Raw genomic sequence first — 21,665 nt, 5'->3', positions numbered from 1 at the left:
AAAAAAAAAAAAGCCCACAGCCTGGCCTGGTGGTGTTTAAATATGATGGTGCTATGAATTTTTTTGCTAGATTGCTCAGGAGAGGTGATCTGTCTCAGTGTCACACATTCACCAGTAACTCTCACCCGTTCTCTCATCTTCTCTAAAACATAATTTAATGTAAACTGAGTTCATAATTTTTTTTTTCAATGAAACTGCAACAGTGTTCTTTTTGCCCTTTCTTATAAACTTCCTTTCATGCATGGAGTTCAGATCTACTAAAGCCTGATTGACTCTCTCATACCTGGTTGCACTGACATTTTTCTAGTTACATCTGATGATATTTTGAGAAATTTTCTTTTACTGAGTTTTCAAGCCCATTGTAGTCAAAGGGTTAACAGTTCATTGAGACCACAATTCACCCGTCATTGAAGTTAATGGGTTTCTACAATATTGGTTGAGAATTGATTCAGCCCCAAACCAATATTGTAAGTTGCCTTCAGGGAGAAAATGATAATAACACTGCTATATTTTCTAAAATTAATTACAGGAGTTGCAAAACCTTTCATTTGTGGGTTAAAAAGAAAAACAAAAAGCTGAGCAAAAAGAGCATCACTTACATGTTTTCTGACTTAACAGATTTGCCACAGCTGCAATTGCTCAGAAAATATCAGCCTTATTGAGGTATTGCTACAGAGGTTTATTAGTATAAATAAACTTACTTACTTATACTTACTGTATATTATTGCATGTTTCAGATGAATCTYTGTAGCTCATACTTACTACTGAGACGTGCAGTGGTAGCTTGCTTACGTCAGCTTGTGCAAAGAGAAGCTGCTGAAGTATCAGAATATGCTGTTGCACTGGTGAAAGAGAGCAAAGAAGATTTTACTCCAGGTAACGTATTGAAGTTTTGAGATGAAAGAGATTGACATATTGACAGTGAAATTTAAACACATTTGCTATTGGTGTGAAACCTTTGCTACACTCTTGAAATGTTAAACTCAAAAAGGATTTCTACCTTAGTTCTCTATATAGTACCAAATTATGAGAAAATGAAGAAAATGAGGAAATGCAAGTGGAGTTTCAGAGAAATCTAAGCCTATCGAGCCAGAAGCTCTTGTATTAACTTTTTGCTAGAGGGCCTGAGAGTGATCACTAATTCATCCTCATGTGCCTTTCTGCTGTTAAAAAATAATTTCATTTTGAATTTCAATTCAAGCTCATTTGGAAATTTTCAGAATAGATGGGCTGTAGCCATTTTTTAAAAACTGCTGATGCTTAAAATTGTAATATTGGGAAATAAAAATTGGTCATACTAACTTAACAAACTAATTCTGTGTGTCTGTGTTCTTTTGATTCTTTGGAGAATAGTTTTAACTTCCATTTCAAGCTGAAACATTGTTTTAGAATTACCTTATGAAGTAAGGTCACTGAAATTTTTTTTTTTTCAGGAACTAGATGCTGTAGTGATAATGTTGTGAAGTTCAGAGTAGGGTTCTTTTATTTTTTGCTGGGGTAACTTCCTCTTGTTACTATGTTTCTGTAAAAGCTCAAAGATTGTTTTGTATTCATAAGTTAGCTGTAGTGTTAAAGTGAAAAATATGAATATTTAAAAAATATTTCAGGSCTAGTAAGTCCTTGTTCACAAGATATCCTGTGTACAACCTTCAGTATGCAGGGGTTTCTGTTGTCATTACTGTAGTTTTGTGATGTACAGCACTCAGCTCACAGACTTTGSTCTTAGCAGATGTGAACATCAGAGAAATAGGCCTGGAGGGGGCATTGCTGGGCTTGCTGGACAAAGAATTGGATCAAAGATTGTGCCAAGATATCAAAGAGACTCTGACTCATATGCTTACTTCAATGGCAGTTGAAAAGCTCTCTTTTTGGCTGAAGCTTTGTAAAGATGTCCTTGCTGCCTCTGCTGGTAAGTCTTAATACACTGTAGTTGAGAACACAGTCGAAATGAGACTTGCAAGCAGTACACTGTGTCACTAAGGGAGAGTTCATGTTTCTTGAACGTTTGCCATTCATGAAGAGTGTCATCATCTTTCATGTTGAAAGACTGGATCCTTTAWCTTAGTTCTGTCAGAAGAATATGCCTCTCTCTCTTCTGATTGCCTTTTCCCCATCGTACAAGTTCTTGTAAACTCCTTAGCATGTGTTGCCTGTTCATATTYTTGTTAATTTATATTCCTAATGTTAACTTATTTCCATATCAGAAGTGGAAATGCAGAATAGGTTTGAACTTGTGAGTCCTATGCAATTACCTGCAAGAAAAATATTCTGACCAGTTCTATTAGTAACAGGAATGATGCAGATCTATTATATMATAATGAAACTCTTGAGCAGACAAAAATAATTACTGTGCTGAATACTGGCGAGGATGAAGGAAATTCTTTTACCTGCWGTGCTGGAGGAAACTTATTTGATTTAGATTTTATTATTTGGAACAGTACTAGCTTCTAATCATCACACTTACTTTATAAGGGTTTTTTTTTTTCTTTTGCTTCTTTCACTGTAGTTTTTAATTTATTTTCATGGTATTGCTATTCTCTTCCAGTGAGTAATATCAACCAAATGTAGACAGTTTTATTGTATTTTAATTCTAGCATTTTCTTTGAGACACCAAGATTGAAGGGAGTCACAGTGGGCTTGAGCCTAGAGATAGACTTAGGAGACATTTCCTTTTGTAATTTTCAGTTACAGTAAGAAAAAAATTTATGTTTGGATTTTTCCTCTCTGTGTCCTAAATACAGATTTCAATACAGTAGCTTCAATAGATACCACTCAGGAAGAGGAAACTGCCAAAGTGGATGATGTATCTGTATTAACATCTGACAGCGACGACAGGTTCCATCCTTTCCGAAATCCACGGTGGTCTACCAGAGTTTTTGCTGCAGAGTGTGTTTGTAAAATTATAAGCCAGTGTGAAAGTGCAGGCAGTGCACATTTTGACATAACTTTGGCTCAGGAAAGAAAACAACGGGATTCAAGAGGTATGTGTTAAGCACTRGAAGAATTTYATAGAATGCAAAGTATGATTAAATWAAATAATATATTAGTTCTTTGCATCTTAATGAAATTCATCATGAATTCATTGTTTGTAATCAATGAAGCCTTTAATTACYCTGGTTGGAAGCCTATATTCATTAAGGTGTAGAGAGATTTTTATTTGCTAAAATAATGGCATCTTCCTGGATCAGTTACATTCAGTTTCCTGGTTGTAGTACCATGGTGTATGCGTGGGAAGGCATTATTTCAGTGGAAGCACTGGCAGTCACAAGTGGTAGCTGGCACCAGCCTACAACATCACAGTTTTCTATCTAGGAGTATGACTTTAAAAAATGCCACTTTTCCCCCCCCCCCACTAGAAATACAGTGCCATTTTTCAGTACCTCTCTATGTTTATCTGGGGGTGTTTCCCTCAACACTCTTTTTTAGAAAATCTGTCTCTTACATGAAGACATTTACACTTTCTTTGAAGTAGATTTACACTTTTTTTTTCTAATGGAATGCAGACTAGATCAGCTAACATAAGGCAGCCAAGTAAGATTCATGTATATGCAAGCTGCCTGAAGTGAATCCTTTATATATGTTAAGGTAAAATGTAAAATAAACATTTTGAACATGTTTGGAACAGTCTTGTAAAACACATTATGTCTAATTCTAAATTTAATAAAAGTATTTTATTTTTTTAATTTCTGTTTCCAGATGACTTTTTGGTATTGCATTTAGCTGATTTGGTYCGTATGGCTTTCATGGCTGCCACAGATCACAGTGATCAGCTCCGTCTTTCTGGGCTTCAAATGTTGCAAATTGTTGTTCGGAAGTTCGCAGCTGTTCCAGAACCAGAGTTTCCAGGTCATGTAATCCTGGAGCAATATCAAGCCAATGTAAGCCCCGTTGCTAATAACTTCAAAAAGCCTAGAGTTACAGTCTATCACTTAAAGAAATTTGCATTTGCAATGTGTAGGCGCAGAGCTGGGTTTCAGTTACTTTGTTACTAAAGTATTGTTAATTTCTTTGGACTGCCTTAGAAATCATCTTTTCAGATAGTATAAGAAGTTTTACCTCCAAAGTTTTTCAAGTTTCAGCATTTTTCCCTCTTGAATACAACAAAACCAAAATAGGTGGGCTTTTTTTTTTTTTTTAAAGCATTCATTTCAAAGTGTGAAAGTATTGCAAGAATATTAGGAATAACTATAATTTTAAACTCTGTTTAATAAATAGCCTTTGCACCACAGCCATCACACATGGAGATCTTGACCAATAAATAAATTAGAGGAGGTAGAAGTGTGGATCGTACCCGCAAGGTCCATTTCAGTAAAGTCTTGGTTTAGGTTTAGAGGAAAGATGTCCTATTCATTTTGCATTCCAGACCAGAGTTTTGTTAAATATGACAGACAGCTGTGTTAAGCCTCATAGAGCTTCAATTTCTAGCAGGCATTGAATTGGTCAGATCACTCTCTGTCATAGAATTGGAGAGATTCTGACACTGAAGGCATCCTAACCTACTTTGATCTTGCTTTTGCCATTAGAATTCTGTTTTGTTGGCACTCCTTTGTGGGAAAGAAGTGTCTTGGCCCAGTCTGAAATTATCAAGGGCGARAAAATAAACCATCTGTCCAAAATCWTAAAGCAGGTCACAAGTAAAGTTAATCATTCTTTTAAGCTTCAGTACCTTCAAAGTGCTCCTGCTAATACTGTGCATAGATCTCATCAGCTGTTTCATATAARTTTAAGAAATGTGAAACTTAAAAATCAAATCTATAGTGTCTAATTTTTTTTTTCCTTAACAATATTATAATAATCCAGAAAAAGAYGTATAGAAATTTGCTGGACTTTAGTAATGACTTCCTAAAATCTTCTTCAAAAGTTCCCTAAATGAAGTCTCATTTAGAGGGTCTTAAGAAATTGTAATTAATTGCCATTAAAACCAAATCCTTTTCATTTATTTTTCACAAACTTATATTGTAGCATTTGCTCTTTGGGATGATAATGTAGTACATCAAACTTAAATCTGAGTTTTCACATACATGCTAAAGCAGCTAGGGAGTATCTTATTGGCCTTTAGTCAAATGGTTTTCAACAGTGAGAGTAGGTGAAACCYCTACACCTGGTAACTCTGTGTTTGTGTGTTCTTTAGTAGGTGAGTGGGGTTTGTGCTCCCCCCTTTTTTCACTTTCCAAAGTTGACCAGCTTCAATTGTTTGTTTTCTTAAATCTGTATTTTTCTGGGTAAGGAAATATCACTCACAAGGTGTCTTGCAAGTCTTTCATGGTTCAGAACATTGCTTTAACTTTCGTGGGCTCCTCATCAAGTAAGCATTCAGGAAGGAAGGCATTTCTGTTTCAGTTTTAGACTGTGCAAAAAATAGAATCAACTTTGAAGACTCCGTCTCAAAGGGAACCATGTCTTCAGTGTAAGCAAAACAATAAAAATATGACTCAAACTGTTTCTTTGCACTTTAATCTCACTGAAATCTCACAGTCTGTGAAAAAAATGAAGAAGGAACCATGCTTTATAAAGAAAAACTGTAACTAAGTCTGATCATGAAAAGWAAGTATCACTATGTATTAAATGTTTTATGCCTTGTCTTTAGGTTGGAGCAGCACTTAGGCCTGCCTTTGCTCCCGAAACTCCYCCTGATGTCACAGCAAAAGCATGTCAGGCAAGTGTTGAAAGTCAGAAGTCTCTTAGTTAATAGACCTTCTGAAATACTATATTTTTTGCTTTTTTTATGCAGGAAAAAGGAAATATATCCTCTAACCTCAGATCCTCCATGAACAAAAAATAATGTCACCTATGTCAGCTCTTTATTGCGACAACTCAAAGATTTTTGTCACTTTAAAGTCTTTTGAGAAACGTTGTGGCAGTTGATATTTTGTCTGTTATTTGTGACACCCCACTGATGTTTTGGTATTCAATACTTAAATATATTAAACTGTGATGTCGTTTAACATTTGTTATTATTTGAGATCAAGTGTATCTCAGTACAGATAATTTTACAGATGGAAAAAATGAGTATTCAAGGGTGTTTTTTTCTTGTTCCTCATTGTTTCTGTTCCACAACACTAGGTGTGCAGTGTCTGGATAGCAAGCGGTGTAGTAAGTGATCTTAATGACCTTCGAAGGGTTCACCAGTTGCTCGTGTCCTCTTTGCTCAAAGTGCAGGCTGGAAAAGAAGCACAAAATCAACAATATAATGAAAGCACCTCCACTATGGAAATACTAGCTGTCCTTAAGGCTTGGGCCGAGGTTAGTGTAACAGATCTGTGTGTTAGTTTGGATATCTGGTAGGCAAGTTGGAACCTTTCAGACAGAATTTTCAAGAATTTCTAACGTGCTTCATTAAATAGAAGGTGCTGACCCATTGCTTTGCTTTGCTTCCTCTAAAAGTACATGAACTTCATAAACTTAGTAATTATATTATACTATACATTAAGAATAATGTCTTGTACTTAAAAATATGAATTCCTCAAGATATTCTAATAGTTCCATATTCATTTCAAATTGAATGTTATAAACATAAAGTGTTCCACTCAATATATCATTTTAAATAGGTGCCATTTTTTCCTTTGTCTATTGACATTTCATTTCTTGAAAATAGATCTTTGTTATTAACATTGTCAGTTTATACTGCTTTAGTGAAATTWAAGTCAGATGATTTGAATACCTGTTTTAATACCATGTAACTGCAAGTTAAATATTTGAAAGTCAAAAATATGAACCACCATGTAAACCACCTCTAAAAAATGTGTATTAGAAAGTAGTGATAATGGCCTTGGATGTTGATGGTTGATAATCAGCTAAATATGAACATGTTATGAAGGTGGATCATATTTCAGTGTATAACCAGGAAGGTACTTTGGCAGAGAAAGTAGGCAATAGATAGTTTTTATGTGAACATTTGTAGAAAATATAACCATGTTTCATGTGCACATTTGACAAAGAATATTGACAAAATAGGGAAGCCATTGGACACAAGCTAGTAGGCAGGAATAAAAATCTTGAAAGCATGCTTACATTGAGAAATTTAAGTAGTTTGGTCCATTTAATCAGTTCAGGAAAAGATGAAATGCARTGCTCAAATCAAAATTATTACATGAAGAAAAGGTTTTTACTAGCATGTAACAGTCTTTCACTGGTCAGAAGCAAGAACAAAATTCAGACTAGATGTAAGGCTCAACTGTCTGAAGTGATTGTAGATTGTTCCAGCCTGTAATTAAGATCACTAGAAATTTTGAAAGCAAATTCTGTATGGCCTCCTAAAAGCTTTTGTGAGCTGTAATTTACAAATATTTCATYTAACCCCTAGGCAGTTCCTTCTCACTTAGAATCTTACCTATTTCTTGTTTACAGAAATTGAAGGAATTCCCCTGTGCTGTTGCTGCAGGGTGGTGTGGTGCAGGGAGAGAAGGACTCGGTCTGGGACAACCCACTACAATTAGCAAACATGAAAAAGATACAGAAATTATAATTGCAGGAGACTAGTACTCAACAAAGCTGACTTGAGAATCATTGAATCTAAATGTGCCCTTTAAAGTTGAGATGAACATCCCTCCAGGGGTATTTTGGAGACACTACAGAGRGCTGTTGCTCTGACACATTCTCAGTTTTATCTTTTTGATAACTGGAGAGGAATCTAGGGAAATTAAGGCTGAAATCAACCTTTAGAAAGTCACACTCAAAGTTTGTAGGTATGCAACACTGTACTCTTCATTCTTTACAGCTAACATGAAGTAACACATAATTTTGAGAAGTCAGTTTCAGGTGCTAAGTATCATTTCAGTTAAAAAAAAAATTAAGAATGGGTTAACTGTTATTTCAGAATCATTATTATAGGTATATTATTTGATAAGTTGATATATTAACTTATCAAATGATATATCAATGATATATCTTCAGTCTTGTAGATGTAACAGGGTTTGATGGTTGGAAGCAGAAACTGGACAAATAACATTAATTTTTAAGATCAGGGACGTTAATTGCAGATAGGAATTTTAGTAGTTTTATCYTTTTTGAGGATTCTTGCATCATGATTAGCTGGGGAATGGATTCAGAAGGTTTAGAAAAGGAGTGCTTGTTCACCYATGCCTACTGAACTTGAAGCAGGAATAGATTGTAGGAAGCCTCAGGCCTGTTCTGCAGGCAGTCATGCTAGTGATCACAATAGCTTGCAAGTGTTAATATTTGTAACTCTCTATCCAAATATGTCAACAGGTTTACATTGTTGCAGTTGAAAAGCAAAAAAATCCAAGTGATACACACAAGCACTGTTTAAAAATTGCAAACTCTTCAGAAGAGAACTACAGAGATGTGTCATTTTCAGCCAGCGGACTKCTGGACTTGGTACAGGCAGATCTTGGAACACTGAGCAAGCTCTGGCTTGCTGCCCTTCAGGATTTTGCTCTCCTAACTTTGCCTCCAGAATATGCATCACAACTACCCACTGAAGGTAAAAAGGCAAAAGAGTTGTATTTTCATCGGCCACTTGTAAACAAACTGACTTTGTTAAAATCATGGTAAGATTAAATTGTATCAAGAATAAACATACTCATGGATCTATTTAAAGATCAGGACTGCTTTTGAGAACAGAGGTTTCATGGATGTGAAGAGTGGTTTAGTATTCTTGTTTGYTGGTTAATTTTGTGGTTGAAAGAAGAAATGGTGATCTGTTGGATTCCATGCAAATAAATTTAAATGAAGTTTCCCTCACTGGCCTGAAATTTAATATCGAACATTAAAAGAAAAAGTCATACATAAAACATAATCCCATTTTAAGAATGAGAAAATACAGTATTTGAAAATAAATCATAGCCTTAAAACTGAYTTCTTTTCTTGTAGGTGGTACATTTTATACAGCAGAGACAATTGAAAATGCCAGACCTCATTACTACAACTCCTGGGCACTGATACTTTATGCTACATCATTATGGCTTACTAGCACGGGTTTCATTGTTGTTGATCCAGATGAAGGAGTTACAAATCTCTCTAGACCTGTTACCCCAACTACCATGTGTCAAGATTCTTCTACCAGGCCCTTGGTGAAATCTCCTGAGGATGTGAATACTGACAGATTTCATCTTATCTTGGGTTAGTGAGTGAGTGCATAATCTGCCTAGATGCTGTAACTCAAAATGTAATGCTTACTAGATAAAACTGTTAGCAAATAAATATTTAATTATTCAGATTTAATGCAGTATTGAATATCACATCTTTCTGCCAGAAAGCCAGCTCCCTTTTCTCCAGCTCCCTCCATTGCTCCCTCAGTTAAAAGTGGGACCTGTGATGCAAAAGTTTCTAATTTCCCTGCTTYCTCCACTACTTAGTGCATCAAATTTCCCATACTTGACTGTGGGCATCTGGCTTGTTTATTCTGCTTTTGAATAAAATAACATTTTAATTTTCACTTCCTACAGAGGAGCTGAAAGAATTCAAAACCACTTTTCTTTTGCATAGTTGTTGTTCAGTGGACATTGATTGGTTCCAAGTCATCACACCCTCGTAACTGCAGCTGTACAACTGGGATGAGAATATGGATTGCAGTTTATATGAAGGTTGTCTCCARTATCTCAAGGAGTACTGAAAGCTGAGAAAAAAAAGACAGCTCTTACTTGCTCCAGGGCTTACAAGTTTAGGTTTCATGTAATTTACTTACTGCTGGTTATCTAGTTGTGGTAGTTGGCCTCTTTAGCATTTGTTTTAAATGGGAAGATAAAGTCTCAGCCTTAGAATTTGTGAACTACTGTTACTTTCACCATTGCCCTCTATTACATRAATCAGAGTGATTAGGCAAATATTCTGTTATATACTCACTGTGAATTATCTTGTTTGTTCATTGAACCTAGTGTTGAGCATTTTATTCAGAAATTGCTGGGATTTTAATTATTAGTAGATGGTTATAGTTGGGTCTTATACAGTCTAGAAGCTGAAGTTTCTKTCATTGTTTTGATGGAAATAGAGCTCTTGGCCCAAGACATTAGCAATAGGAGATGAATTCACTTAAAATGCTATTTCCATGGTTGCTCAACCTTCTTCGAGGTTACTGGGTAGTGGAAAAAATCACTTCTTAAAATTTCAAGCGCACATGGGTTTTTTTTCTTCTGATGCTTACAGGAATTAGTGTGGAGTTCCTCTGCTCTCCTGGATCAGATGCAGCAATGGAGARCATTATTGCCTGCCTACATGCCCTGCGGGCACTCTTTGATGTTCCGTGGCCAAGGTCTAAAATTGGTGGTGATCAGGTAATGCATTTATGACCAAATGCTCCCCAGAATTAAGTTTTAGTCTGAACAGTTCCTCTACACTCTCTTGTATTTCCAGGATTCTTCAACATGTAAGTAGTAGGTAAATGATATGCTTTACTCAAATCCAAAGCTGGAGAGGGAGGACATAAAGGGCACAGCATGGAACCAGTAAGGTGAGGGGTAGAGAATTTGAGGACATTTCATCAGGAAGGAGTAATTAGATGAGTAGGATGAGAGCCAGGTAAAAACAGAATTCTGGAAAAGAGAGTTCTTTTACTCTCTCTGTCAAGGCATAGTTGAATTAATCCTGTTGTAAAAATCAAAGTTGATAAAAGAAGACTGGACAGAAGCAGTGATATTAAAACAAGAAAAAATGCAAAACAAAAAAAAAAAACACCAACAGAGCAGAGCCAGGTAAAAACAGAATTCTGGAAAAGAGTGTTTTTTTTCTCTCTCTGTCAAGGCATAGTTGAATTAATCCTGTTGTAAAAATCAAAGTTGATAAAAGAAGACTGGACAGAAGCAGTGATATTAAAACAAGAAAAAATGCAAAACAAAAAAAAAAAAAACCACAACAGAGCAGTGATCCTAAAAAGGAGTAGTAATCTGAAATTTCTTTTTTTTTTCTTTAAATTAAGGTTTGTACTATCCTGTGTGCCATGCAGATAGATGGCTAACATAGTGAAAGTGATAAAGTCTGTGGACAYGGCCATGTTCTCCTGACTGTTGATGCTCTCTCCAAGGAAATGCATATAGTGTAGGAGGGATACAAAGTAGTGTCCCCACTTTCAAGAGTTAAGAAGCTGTGAGATGAAGACCACTTGGGGTTTTTTAGTTGTTTTAGTTGTTTAATATCTTAAATTATTATGATAACATTTTTGTTGGGAGAATTGATCAGGACTGCTGCTACTGGGAATGGGGAGCTGGGTGTTGAAGAAAATGCCAACTCCAATGATTTTATCAACTACATTGAGTTACTTAGTGAGATCAATCAAAGTAATACTGTTGGTTTTAACAAATATTAACAAGTTCCTAAAACTCCTGCATTAAATTAAAAATATATTAGATGTTTTTCTCACTGTAGGAATTGGGTGTAGAGCTACTGAATGTTTTGCATCGACTGATACTGACCAGAGAATCACCTGATATTCAGCTTGCTGCCCTTGAAGTGGTTCGCTTGATTCTTTTTGCAGCTCAGGAACATGTGAAGGAAAAGCGGAGAAGTGCAGAAGGTACGGATTCTAAGATGCATCTTAATTGAAGCGTTTCACAGTTGGATACTAATTCTAGTTTATTTAAGACAGTCCAGGTTCCTGACATAAGAAATTGGAGTGGTATGATAGATAGCAGGTGGTTTAGGTGTTGAACAGAGGGCAGAAAGCGAAGAGCAAAACTGCGGAAATTGCAGCTGGGTTAGTCTTGTGTGGTGTCAGGGAGGGATGAGTCTTAGTGAAAAGCTGGGGTCAGCTGCAATTGAGCAACAAACAGACTCAGCACACATAGCTGTAACTTGCTAACATTCATTTTCTAAAAAGAAAAAACTGGGAGAAGAATCAAAATCCTTGTATGAGGTGACATCATACTGGTTTGGTGCCTTAGGATGTTGCATGTCAAAGTCTATTGTGCACCCTTTTGCCTTTGGACAATCACTGCATGGTTTGCTTAATCAGAAGGATGAATGTTTTCCAGCAGAATTTTGAATACATACCCATGCACATATATCTGTGTCAAGAAATTAATTTGGTGCTGAAACAGTCTTAAGAAGTAAACTTTTTGGAAACAAATCACAGTCTACAGACTTCTTCCATATTCCTTCTTTTTCTTTCAGTTGATGATGGTGCTGCGGAAAAGGAAACGTTACCRGAATTTGGAGAAGGCAAAGACACAGGGGGACTGGTGCCTGGGAAATCATTAGTCTTTGCAACACTGGAGTTGTGTGTTTGTATTCTTGTCAGACAGCTTCCCCAGCTCAACCCTAAATTAACTTGTAGCCCTGCAGTTCAGTCTGGAAAACATCTGTTACTGTCAGAAAATGGAAGTAGACTGGTAGCAGCAGCATTAGTTATTCTCTCTGATGTTCCTGCAATCTGCTCTCCTGAAGGTATGCTATTTCATCACAAGAAAAGATTAATGAAAGAATATTAGGCCTTTCTCTCCCTTTGTTATTGCCTAATTTTCTTAGCTGGATAATTCTGGCARCAAGTTTTGTTGATTTGCTTGTGACAATTTCCTTTTCTAATTATTTTTTKACTGTCAAATTGCAAAACAACATACAAAACTGCAGGTTTTGAATGAGTAGCTTTTCTTTTCTTCCCACCCATGGCAGTRCAATTAATAGATTCATTTTGTACAGGGAAGTATGAGCAGCTACATGATTATATTCTGCTTGAATTGTCTATTCTGGAATGTATAATRTGGACATAAATTAAATTTAAAAGGGAAATGTGTCATGTTCCATCATTTGAACATTAAGAAACGGCTGTTAGGAGTTACGGGTGAATTGTCAGATTAGCTGACTTTTACCCATGGTTCATTTTGGATTCATTCCAAACTTTAAGGTATTTCCCCACCACCAACCCTCAATATCACATTCATACRTACAATCTTTCAGTACTGTTAAAGCCACATGTATAAACCATTTCTGCCCTACTCCTTCATTCCCACCGTAAGTATTTTTGTTACACCTTATGCAAATTTTYGGTATTTACCACCCCAGAAAATGTCTTGTTTTTTAAAAAATTTGTTCTCCGTTAAATGATTCTTCCATGAGGAATATGATAATCCAAGTGGAATAKCCAGCAGTTCTTGCAATCCTTGTAAGGTGTTGTTCTGCTTTCTCATTTCCATCTGAGGCCTATTATTAATCAGTTCAAAGTGAAAGAAATAAACGCAGCATCACTTAGATCTGAGGACGATTATCTTATATGAAAAATAATCTGTGKTTTTTTTCTCACTGTAGTTGTTTTCATGTTTAGCTGTGTGTGTTATTCCACAAACAGCTTGCAGGATGAGACCATAGGGAATATTTATTCTAGAGAAGTTAAACACTTAGTTCAGGTGACTATAAGCTTGCTTATATAGTCAGTTGAATGAGGAAGYGGCTCCAAAAGTCAGCTCACATAATCAAAGAGATGAGAGTTCCTCTGTGGAATTGCATMATTTTCTTCTGCTTTAGTAGGGAACTGAAGTTACACTCCTTGTGATTCTTAYTTCAGGCACCTGTCACGATATGTATGCATAAAAAAATTTGCAAATAAATTATGTTCATGAGCTACATTTCCTGCTGAATTCCAACAGTCAATTTTCAAAGACTTGGCTGTTCAAAAATAGATGTTCTCAGCTTCAGAAAATACTGATGCATAAGTCAGCGACCCTCATTATTCAACAGATCTCTCCTGAGCATCAGCATATTAAAACCTTAAAAACATAAGCATTTTGCTCATTAGGGAATGAGATAAGCATTTTAAATCATATGCTTAACTCTGTGCTTTGCTGAGTCATAACTTAGGAGCAACACATAAGTATGTCAGTTTCTAGATGGCCTCCAATATATGCGGAATTCTATATTACTGTTAGATTTCAAGACATAAAAATATGTGAAACTGCCATGCCAYATTATTCCTGTGAATTTTAAAATATTTTATAGTGGTGTCTTACTATAACTAGTCAACTGTCAAGCTCACAGACATGRAAACCTCTTCAGTAGCCTATGAAACCATCTACTTCTCCCCTTAGGTCTTCTCTTTTCCAAGATATTTTTTAGAGGCTTCTATTTTAGTTCTAGGATTTTATGTACATATATTTATTCTGAAGTCCTTTTCAGTCTTACTAAATTCTTGACTTCAGTGATTGCAATCTTTAGCTAATCGCACATCATGCTGTACAAGTATTTCCTTTTGCAGGTTTTGAAATTACTTCCTGTTAAGTTTCCTTCACTGTATTTTCTTCACTACAAAATACACTTAGATGCTTATATTTTGTTTTCTACTCCTCTTTCTATACAAAGAATGTACTATGTACCACTATATATACTAGTATATACTGCTATACTYGGAATACTTCCATGGCTTCTCTTCTATGAGAACCACCTCCTCAGTGGTTCTGATCTTTCTGTTCTTACTTTTCTCTGAATATGGCATAATTCCACACTTCACAGAGTAAAATTGTCAAGGAAAATATATACAATGCTAGTTTTAAAAGGGAAAAGGTTTAACTTCACTTGGGTAGTCTGACTCCCTGTTTGCTATAGCAGGCCATGTGACATTTCAAATCTTTTCTTCAAATTACCAGTGTCTCCATTTATAGATATCCTTAAAAATGATAAATTGTAAATAAAAAGAGAATCCAAGAAAACTGTGTCAATTTTTTTAAATTAAAAAATAGTGCATTTTAAAAAATATCTGTGAAATTAATTTGCATTTCTTTACAGGAAGTGTTTCAGTTCTTCCTACTATTTTGTACCTAATTGTTGGAGTACTTAAGGAAACTGCTGTGAAGTCACAAGATGGCCAGTTACCTCTGACTGTTGCTGCATCTCTACAAGCCCTTAAAGGCCTCTTGTCTTCTCCAATGGCTCGAGCAGAAAAGAGTCAGAATGCTTGGACTGATCTTCTGCGTAGTGCTTTGGTCACAGTACTTGACTGTTGGGATCAAGGTAGGCACAAATATTGGGTTTGTGAGTTTAAAAACAGAATAAAAAATGTTAGTGTGAAAGGTTGTTTGGTTTTATTTAAATTGAATTCATGCACATCTGAAAAAAGACTACTCTCTTAGTCACAAGAGAATTATCTGGTTACCAAGTACTGCTGGAACTATAGTGCAGTCATGTCCCTACAGTCCATATGAGAAGTCATCAACTATAAAAGTATAAATGTGGGTGTTGTGATTTAAACCCAACTGGAAATCAGGCACCATGCAGCCACTTGCTCAACCCCCATTCCCTCTTTCTCCCATCCTAGTGGAATGGGAAGAAGAATCAAAGTAAAACTTGTATGTTGAGATAAAAACAGTTTAATAATTGAAACTAAAATAAAATCAAATAATAATGGTAAATTATAGTAATAAGGGTAAAAAAAGGGAAAAACAAGTGATGCACTGTGCAGTTACCACATTCTGGCCGATGCCAGACCTCCCTTCCAGAAACCAGATTATTCACCCTTGCAGGTGGGTCCCCTCAGTTTATATCCTGGGCATGAAGTTCTGGGGTGTGGAATATCCCTTTAGTCAGTTTGGGTCACCCATCCCAGCTGTGCTCCCTCACAGTTTCATTCGTGAACCTCCTCACGGGCACAGCATGAGACAAGGGAAAAAATCCCTGATTTAGGATAAACACAGCTTGGCAAAACCCAAAACATCAGGGTGTTATCAACACCATTTTCATTCTGAATCCAAAACACAGCACTGCAGCAGCTACAGAGAAGAAATTACCCTAGGTGAAATGAGGACAGTGGATTTGCAKGCTAACTCCTGTATTGCATAGTGCCACAGTGTAATTCCATGGTACGAAGGCATAAACAGGAGCTATGGCTTCAGTGTACAACTGAGCATTAAACACAGCTGTACTGTGTGCAGGTTCTTCACAAAGAGTTAATGTCTCTAGTAAAGCAAACGGTATTCAAACAGTAGGGCAAGAAAAAGATTTTTTGTCTTGAATCAGTTTACTTTGTGCTGCTGCTTCAACTCCCTGAGTTTATAGTATTGTTATTGTTCCTTATGTTTAATCATCTTAAGTCATAATTTGTTATTGGAACTTCTCTTTACAAAACTGTTCTAGTTATAGTAAACGAATGTATTTTTAATTACAAATTTTATATTATTCTCAAAATAGACTGTAACTGTACTCTTAATATGTCATACCTCTTCAAAGATAATTATTGTACTTTATACAAAGAAACAATAGAATAGGAGTATGCTGTAATTTCTAAATATGTATATGATCACCCCCTAGTTCTCATTTTGGCCTTGGCTTTTATTGCAGTAAAATTCCTTATCAGTGTATCTCAAGGTATGCCATGTATTTGAAAACAGCAGTTCCTAAAGAAACATAGACATTGATGTTTCCATTCCACCTCCTTGTACCACTGAAACTCATAGAATTTTTAGTGCAAATCTAACAGTCTTCTCACTTTGTTGATAGTAGATGGCCTTCTCCCAGAGCTCGATGAAGTTAGCCTTCTCACTGCTATTACAGTATTTGTTATGTCTACCAGCCCAGAAGTTACTACTGTAGAGTGCCTTCAGAAGCGTTGTATTGAGAAGTTTAAAATAACACTTGACTCAAAAGATCCTCTTGTAAGTACTGCTGAAGTTATGAGAATATCACTACCGTTTTGAATGAATATTAGCTTATTTTAGCTGTGCTGCTATTTGTGTGTATTGATGGAAGTTAATTCTCTCCTGACTCTATATGTTGCATTTTAAAATGCGGTTTGAACAAGTGAACAAGAACATGCCCAGCAGTACATATAATCATTATTCTGTATGCAATTCCTTTTTTTTTTTTAATTGCACCAGGCTCAAGTGCTATATATATTGCTCAGTATTGCTACAGTTGTGTACTGTTTCAGGCACCCGTTGAATTTTGTTTGCTCATTTTATCTTCAACACACAGRTACTATCTTTTGCACAGGAAATTCCTCAGCTGTGAGTCTTTGGGAGYTGGAACAAGTACCACTACAAAACTGTTACTGTGCCATAAGTATCAGCTCCTGGCCACTGATGGACGCAGTTTGCTGAACTAGACTAACACTTTGATCTGACCTAGCATAAATATTTTCATGAAATGGCATTAGATTATAGTGTCATAGTTACTATATTACTGTCCTTATCCTAAAAAAATAATGTATCAGGGGGAAAAAAGTTATACATTAATACAAATTACTTTTTTAGGTATTGGGACTGCCCTGCTTTCAAAGTTCAGCTCTGAAAATAACATGCATTAGACTTCATATTTGTTAGAATTCAGTGTAAACTACTTTTCTTGCATCTCCTYTGAATATATTTGTGTAGTAATAAACAGTTTCCTTTTCTTGAGAAATAACTGTAAGCCAATACTTTTTTATGTATCGCTACATTCCCAATATTGTAAACTTTAATTATCATTCTTATGAAACTGGGAATGCCAAATATGACTGCAAGGAAATATTAGCATGCATTTGTAAATTTTATCCAAGTATTTAAGCATCAGAGCTGTTCAGATATTATGTAGGAACTTGGTAGTTTCAGTCCTATTGACTTTCAATGACGTGCAAGCTACTGCACCATTTAAGGCATTTTTAAATCGTGCCTACAGTTTGACAAGGATATTGCTTATATTTTAAGCACCTCTCTTTCAGTATTATTGCATTTTTTGCAAAGAAGAGAGTATTTTCAAAATAATACTAATCTTCAAACAAAAATAGTATTTTTTCCTTAACTTAGGAATGTCAGAAGATGTAAAACTTGGTGAAAAGAAACAAAAAGYATGATCTGGTTTCTATTAATAATTGATTACAAGTTATAATGCTCCTGTGAAATATTACACATGAGCAGCCTACAACCTGATGAATTTTCAAGCTGTGAGGCACATTTTTACCCCTCTGAAAATTTTTATCTGACAAGCTGTTATATTTAGAACACTCAGAGATACATTTCTAAGTATAATGCTTTGTAACTGCAAATTTTGTTTTCCCTTTAGGTACAGTGTAAGTGCTACCAGCTGCTGCACTCCATCTTTCAGCATCCAAACAAAATTGTGTCATACCCTTATATCCATTCTTTAGCACCATCCATTGTGGGGAAACTGCARGAAACAGAAAAAGCAAAACCTGAAAATGCTGCTGAACTTCAGGTCATTCAGGAGGGAATAAAGGTGGTTACAGCTCTGACAGCTGCTGCTGAGGAACAGCACCGTAAGTTACTTCCCTTTCTTGTATCTGAAACATTAAAGATGCTCAAAGTTGCCATAAATAACAATCAGAACCAAAACAACCACTAGGAATTCAATCCTGAATACTAGTTGCTCACACAATTGCTCACAGAAATGTTGGGTTCTTTTGCCCTGCAGTCCAGCCAATGTTTGCAACTTTACACTTTGGATWAAATGCTAACTTTAAGAAATACTTCCAGTTAGAATTTAATACTATTTAAAAAATTGTGTATTTAAGTTCTGTTTTCTGTGTTTACAGGTGCTCACTTGGTGGCCTGCTTTCTTCCCATTCTCATTTCCTTTCTTTTGGATGAAAATGCTCTGGTTTCTGCGACAAACTCAGCAAAAAATTTACATGAGTTTGCTTTGCAAACTCTGATGCAGATTGGTCCACAGTACTCATCAGTTTTTAAAAAACTAATGGCCTCCTCTCCAACTATGAAAGCCAGGCTTGAGTCAGCTGTTAAAGGCAATCAAGAAAGTATCAAAGTGAAGACTACTAAACATGCAAAAAATCCTGGGAAAAGCTCAAGCATTCAGCTAAAGACCAATTTCCTTTGAAGCCTCATGTTGTCATTTTATGCACTTTGATATCAACAGCAAAAAAATCGCTTTTAATTTCTAATCACAGTAGGATTGCCATGAATTGATCTCATGTATTTTGGTTTGTGCTGAAGTATTTTGGAAAGTTTTTAAGAGAAGGCAAGTCTCTAGATAACTTTCTCTTAGTGTAATATCTTAAAGATCTCCAAACACTATGAATAAATCAGAAATCATCAAATCTGTATTTTTTTATTATTTTGGAGTAAAATATCATAAAWGCACCTGCTTATATTAAAAAAATATATAGTGAACTTTACCATAGATATATTTAGGGACATCCCACACTTAGCCATGAAGTAAAGTTAATTTTGTTTTAAATCAGTATTTGTCCAAAATAAGTTACCATAATTGGTTTTTGGATTTAACAGGGACATAAATTTACTTACAGGTTGTAATCTATGCTAATTAATAATTTAGCACACTGCATCATTCATTAAAGAGATTAAATATCCTTGTAAGCCTTATAATAGTTTATTGTTGATMTCAGAAAATTCAACTCAATGAAGGTTATATGGATAGCTTTAATCCTAATTTCATCTTGAGCAGCCAAGATGTAACAAATGCTGTGAAATGCAGCTCTACCATGCCTCTCTGGGGACTCTGTGGTTCTTGCCAGAGTGGGACTGTCATGCAATGTGAGGATTGGCAGGCTTGGTGCCTTGCTGCTTGACACGGTCTCACTTTTCAGGATGTGTACTTTGATAAATTTGTGTTAGGGGAGCCAGGCAATTGGAGCTTACATATCCTGTCCAGGATAGGACAGCAATTTTAATGTACTGTGCCTCAATTCAGACCTCTGCTCTATCTGGATGTATGTTCCCTGATCTTTGAATGATCGCTGATGTATACATGTAACTGAATTTCTGTATCTCTGCAATGAGAGATGGATGTATTTGAAGTCATCTTGTCTTGTGTCTATAAAGAAAGTGTGACAAACTCATAGTAAGAAGTATGCAATTAACATTTTTATCAAGGAACATATTTTATTATAGAAAAATAACGATCAAAACTGCAATGGCTATGAAGTATTTTCTAAGTACAATGTGTTGACTTCTTTCTTAGTACCAGTATTACCTAAACCAAACACTGTCAAACTGAGGATACTATTTCCTTCTTGAATCTACTTGCTTTAAAGGGAAGGAGAAAAAACTATTTACAGAACTGAGAAACACACTGTGACTCAGGAAGAGTGTGATGTACTGTATTTTATTAGRAGTTTTGTATATAAATATAATTGTAAATTGTACAGAATTAACAATTTGACCAAAGTTCTAACAATTCCTGTTTTCTAATTTACATAAATAAAGCTAATTTTCTTCACTTAATATTTGTCTTAGTGATTTTATCCAATAGCAGAGGAACTCTAAGGACTTATGTATCAGAAAGAGAATTGYTGTATGCTGCCTCAAGGAAACTAATAATAAATGTTTGGGTTGGATACATCAGGGTCTGTGAGTTGACATTGCAGGTCTTCCTCTATTCTGAGTAGCACAGTGAGTGACTAAGTAGGACCAGGGAGACTGTGTGTAAATCCCTGTTTTGTGTGGACTGTGGAAAGATGATGGAGATGCCTCCCATCTTTCCATGTCCTGTGTTACACCTCTTCATTGAAGTCAAATCTGTAGTTGTTGGCTGTATTTAAAGAGATTTACACTAGATTTCACAGTTACTCATCTTTATCTCATTAATATTTATTTATCTCATTGCTTTTCCTGTCCGTGTTCACTGTTGCAGTGTTTTGTTTTATTTTGGTTTGGTTTGGTTTGGTTTGGTTTCCCAAGGCTGCTTATGGAAAATCATAGATTCTTATGAAACTCAAGTCATTTTTGCTCTCAAAATGGCCAAATATATTGCTGAGGAAGTTGGTTTCTACAAAAGATATTTGTGGTTACTTTTTTCATTTTTTTCATGTATAGTAATGTAGCGACATGTTTTTAATGTTGATAAGACAATCTATCAAAACCCTACTTTGCTCAAAAATTTTTAAAGTAGCATATTCAAATTGAGTACCAAAGAGCACAAAAAAAAGGTGTTAAAAGCCAAAAATTAAAGTTTAGTGCAGCTTAGTCCTAGATTTCTTAGAAAGTCTCATTGCAGTAGCTCACAACTGAGCTTTTGAGAAGTGGCATAATTATGTGATTTAATCAAGTCTTGATCAAGTCTATTGGCCACATGTGGAAAAGTACCATGTTCAACATATCTGTCTATTGCAGAACAAAAATGATTCCAATAAAGAACTCCTGCTAATTCTTAATGTCAGTTGTAAATTAGGACAAATGTGTGAGCTTTATTTATCTAAATAATTCATTTATCCATATAGTAAAAATACTGTCCCCTGAGTTCWACTTTCTTATGTATACATAAAACAATAAATTGGATCACATGAATAAGYCTACTCATTTAAGATTTTATAAATTAGTCTTGTTTCAGTTATGAAAAGGTCTTGGCCTTTATATATCAGGTGTCTTTGATGTAGTCTTACAAGGAACTTGCGTAATTCTCTTTTTCCCTGAAGAAATAAGTAAAACCAAGGAGCATTCTGGTTTTAATTCCACTCTTCTTTTTTAGGCATTGCTTGGCATGCAAGCTGTCATGTTTAGCCAAGCAAAAAGAGCCAAACATATTTAGCCATAAACCAAAGCCCCACTCTCGGCACTCCTCCTTCCTGTGTCCCTTGCTTCCTTTCTGATTTTGTGCCATTTCTCTACAAGCACCAGTCAATTTTTTTCCCAGTAAATTGTCTTTGCAATGAAGCATGCATGTTAACTTTGTATGTTTCCACTGTTTATACAAGAAGTTTAATGGTTTTGTGTGACGAAAGATCCTGTCTGTGCCTAACCTCAAGCATATATATACACGTATGAGTACATCATGGAATGTACTATTTAAGTACTATGCAAAAATTATTTGCAGACAGCTTT

The 21,665-nt window shown here is 35.6% G+C and overlaps 1 protein-coding gene across 1 annotated transcript in view; it reads left to right on the top strand.

Annotated features, from left to right (window-relative positions):
• Positions 1-20,085, top strand: part of HEATR5A (HEAT repeat containing 5A) — a 71,750-nt gene extending 51,665 nt beyond the window's left edge. Inside the window, exons 23-37 of the mRNA XM_057363669.1 lie at positions 738-876; positions 1,730-1,909; positions 2,742-2,981; positions 3,697-3,878; positions 5,588-5,656; positions 6,064-6,243; positions 8,209-8,443; positions 8,833-9,081; positions 10,105-10,232; positions 11,320-11,467; positions 12,064-12,336; positions 14,665-14,889; positions 16,372-16,526; positions 17,911-18,124; positions 18,401-20,085. Of these exons, the coding sequence (XP_057219652.1) occupies positions 738-876; positions 1,730-1,909; positions 2,742-2,981; positions 3,697-3,878; positions 5,588-5,656; positions 6,064-6,243; positions 8,209-8,443; positions 8,833-9,081; positions 10,105-10,232; positions 11,320-11,467; positions 12,064-12,336; positions 14,665-14,889; positions 16,372-16,526; positions 17,911-18,124; positions 18,401-18,702 (2,919 nt within the window). The 3' untranslated portion in view covers positions 18,703-20,085. The remainder of the gene's footprint in view (positions 1-737; positions 877-1,729; positions 1,910-2,741; positions 2,982-3,696; positions 3,879-5,587; positions 5,657-6,063; positions 6,244-8,208; positions 8,444-8,832; positions 9,082-10,104; positions 10,233-11,319; positions 11,468-12,063; positions 12,337-14,664; positions 14,890-16,371; positions 16,527-17,910; positions 18,125-18,400) is intronic.
• The last annotated feature ends 1,580 nt before the right edge of the window (positions 20,086-21,665 follow it).

Source organism: Malurus melanocephalus, unplaced genomic scaffold (genome assembly GCF_030028575.1).
Source record: "Malurus melanocephalus ecotype Western Australia unplaced genomic scaffold, MMel_1.1 scaffold_0, whole genome shotgun sequence".
Lineage (NCBI taxonomy): Eukaryota > Metazoa > Chordata > Aves > Passeriformes > Maluridae > Malurus > Malurus melanocephalus.
The sequence above is the reverse complement of the archived record's forward strand: the minus strand, read 5'-3'. Positions and strand labels throughout refer to the sequence as shown.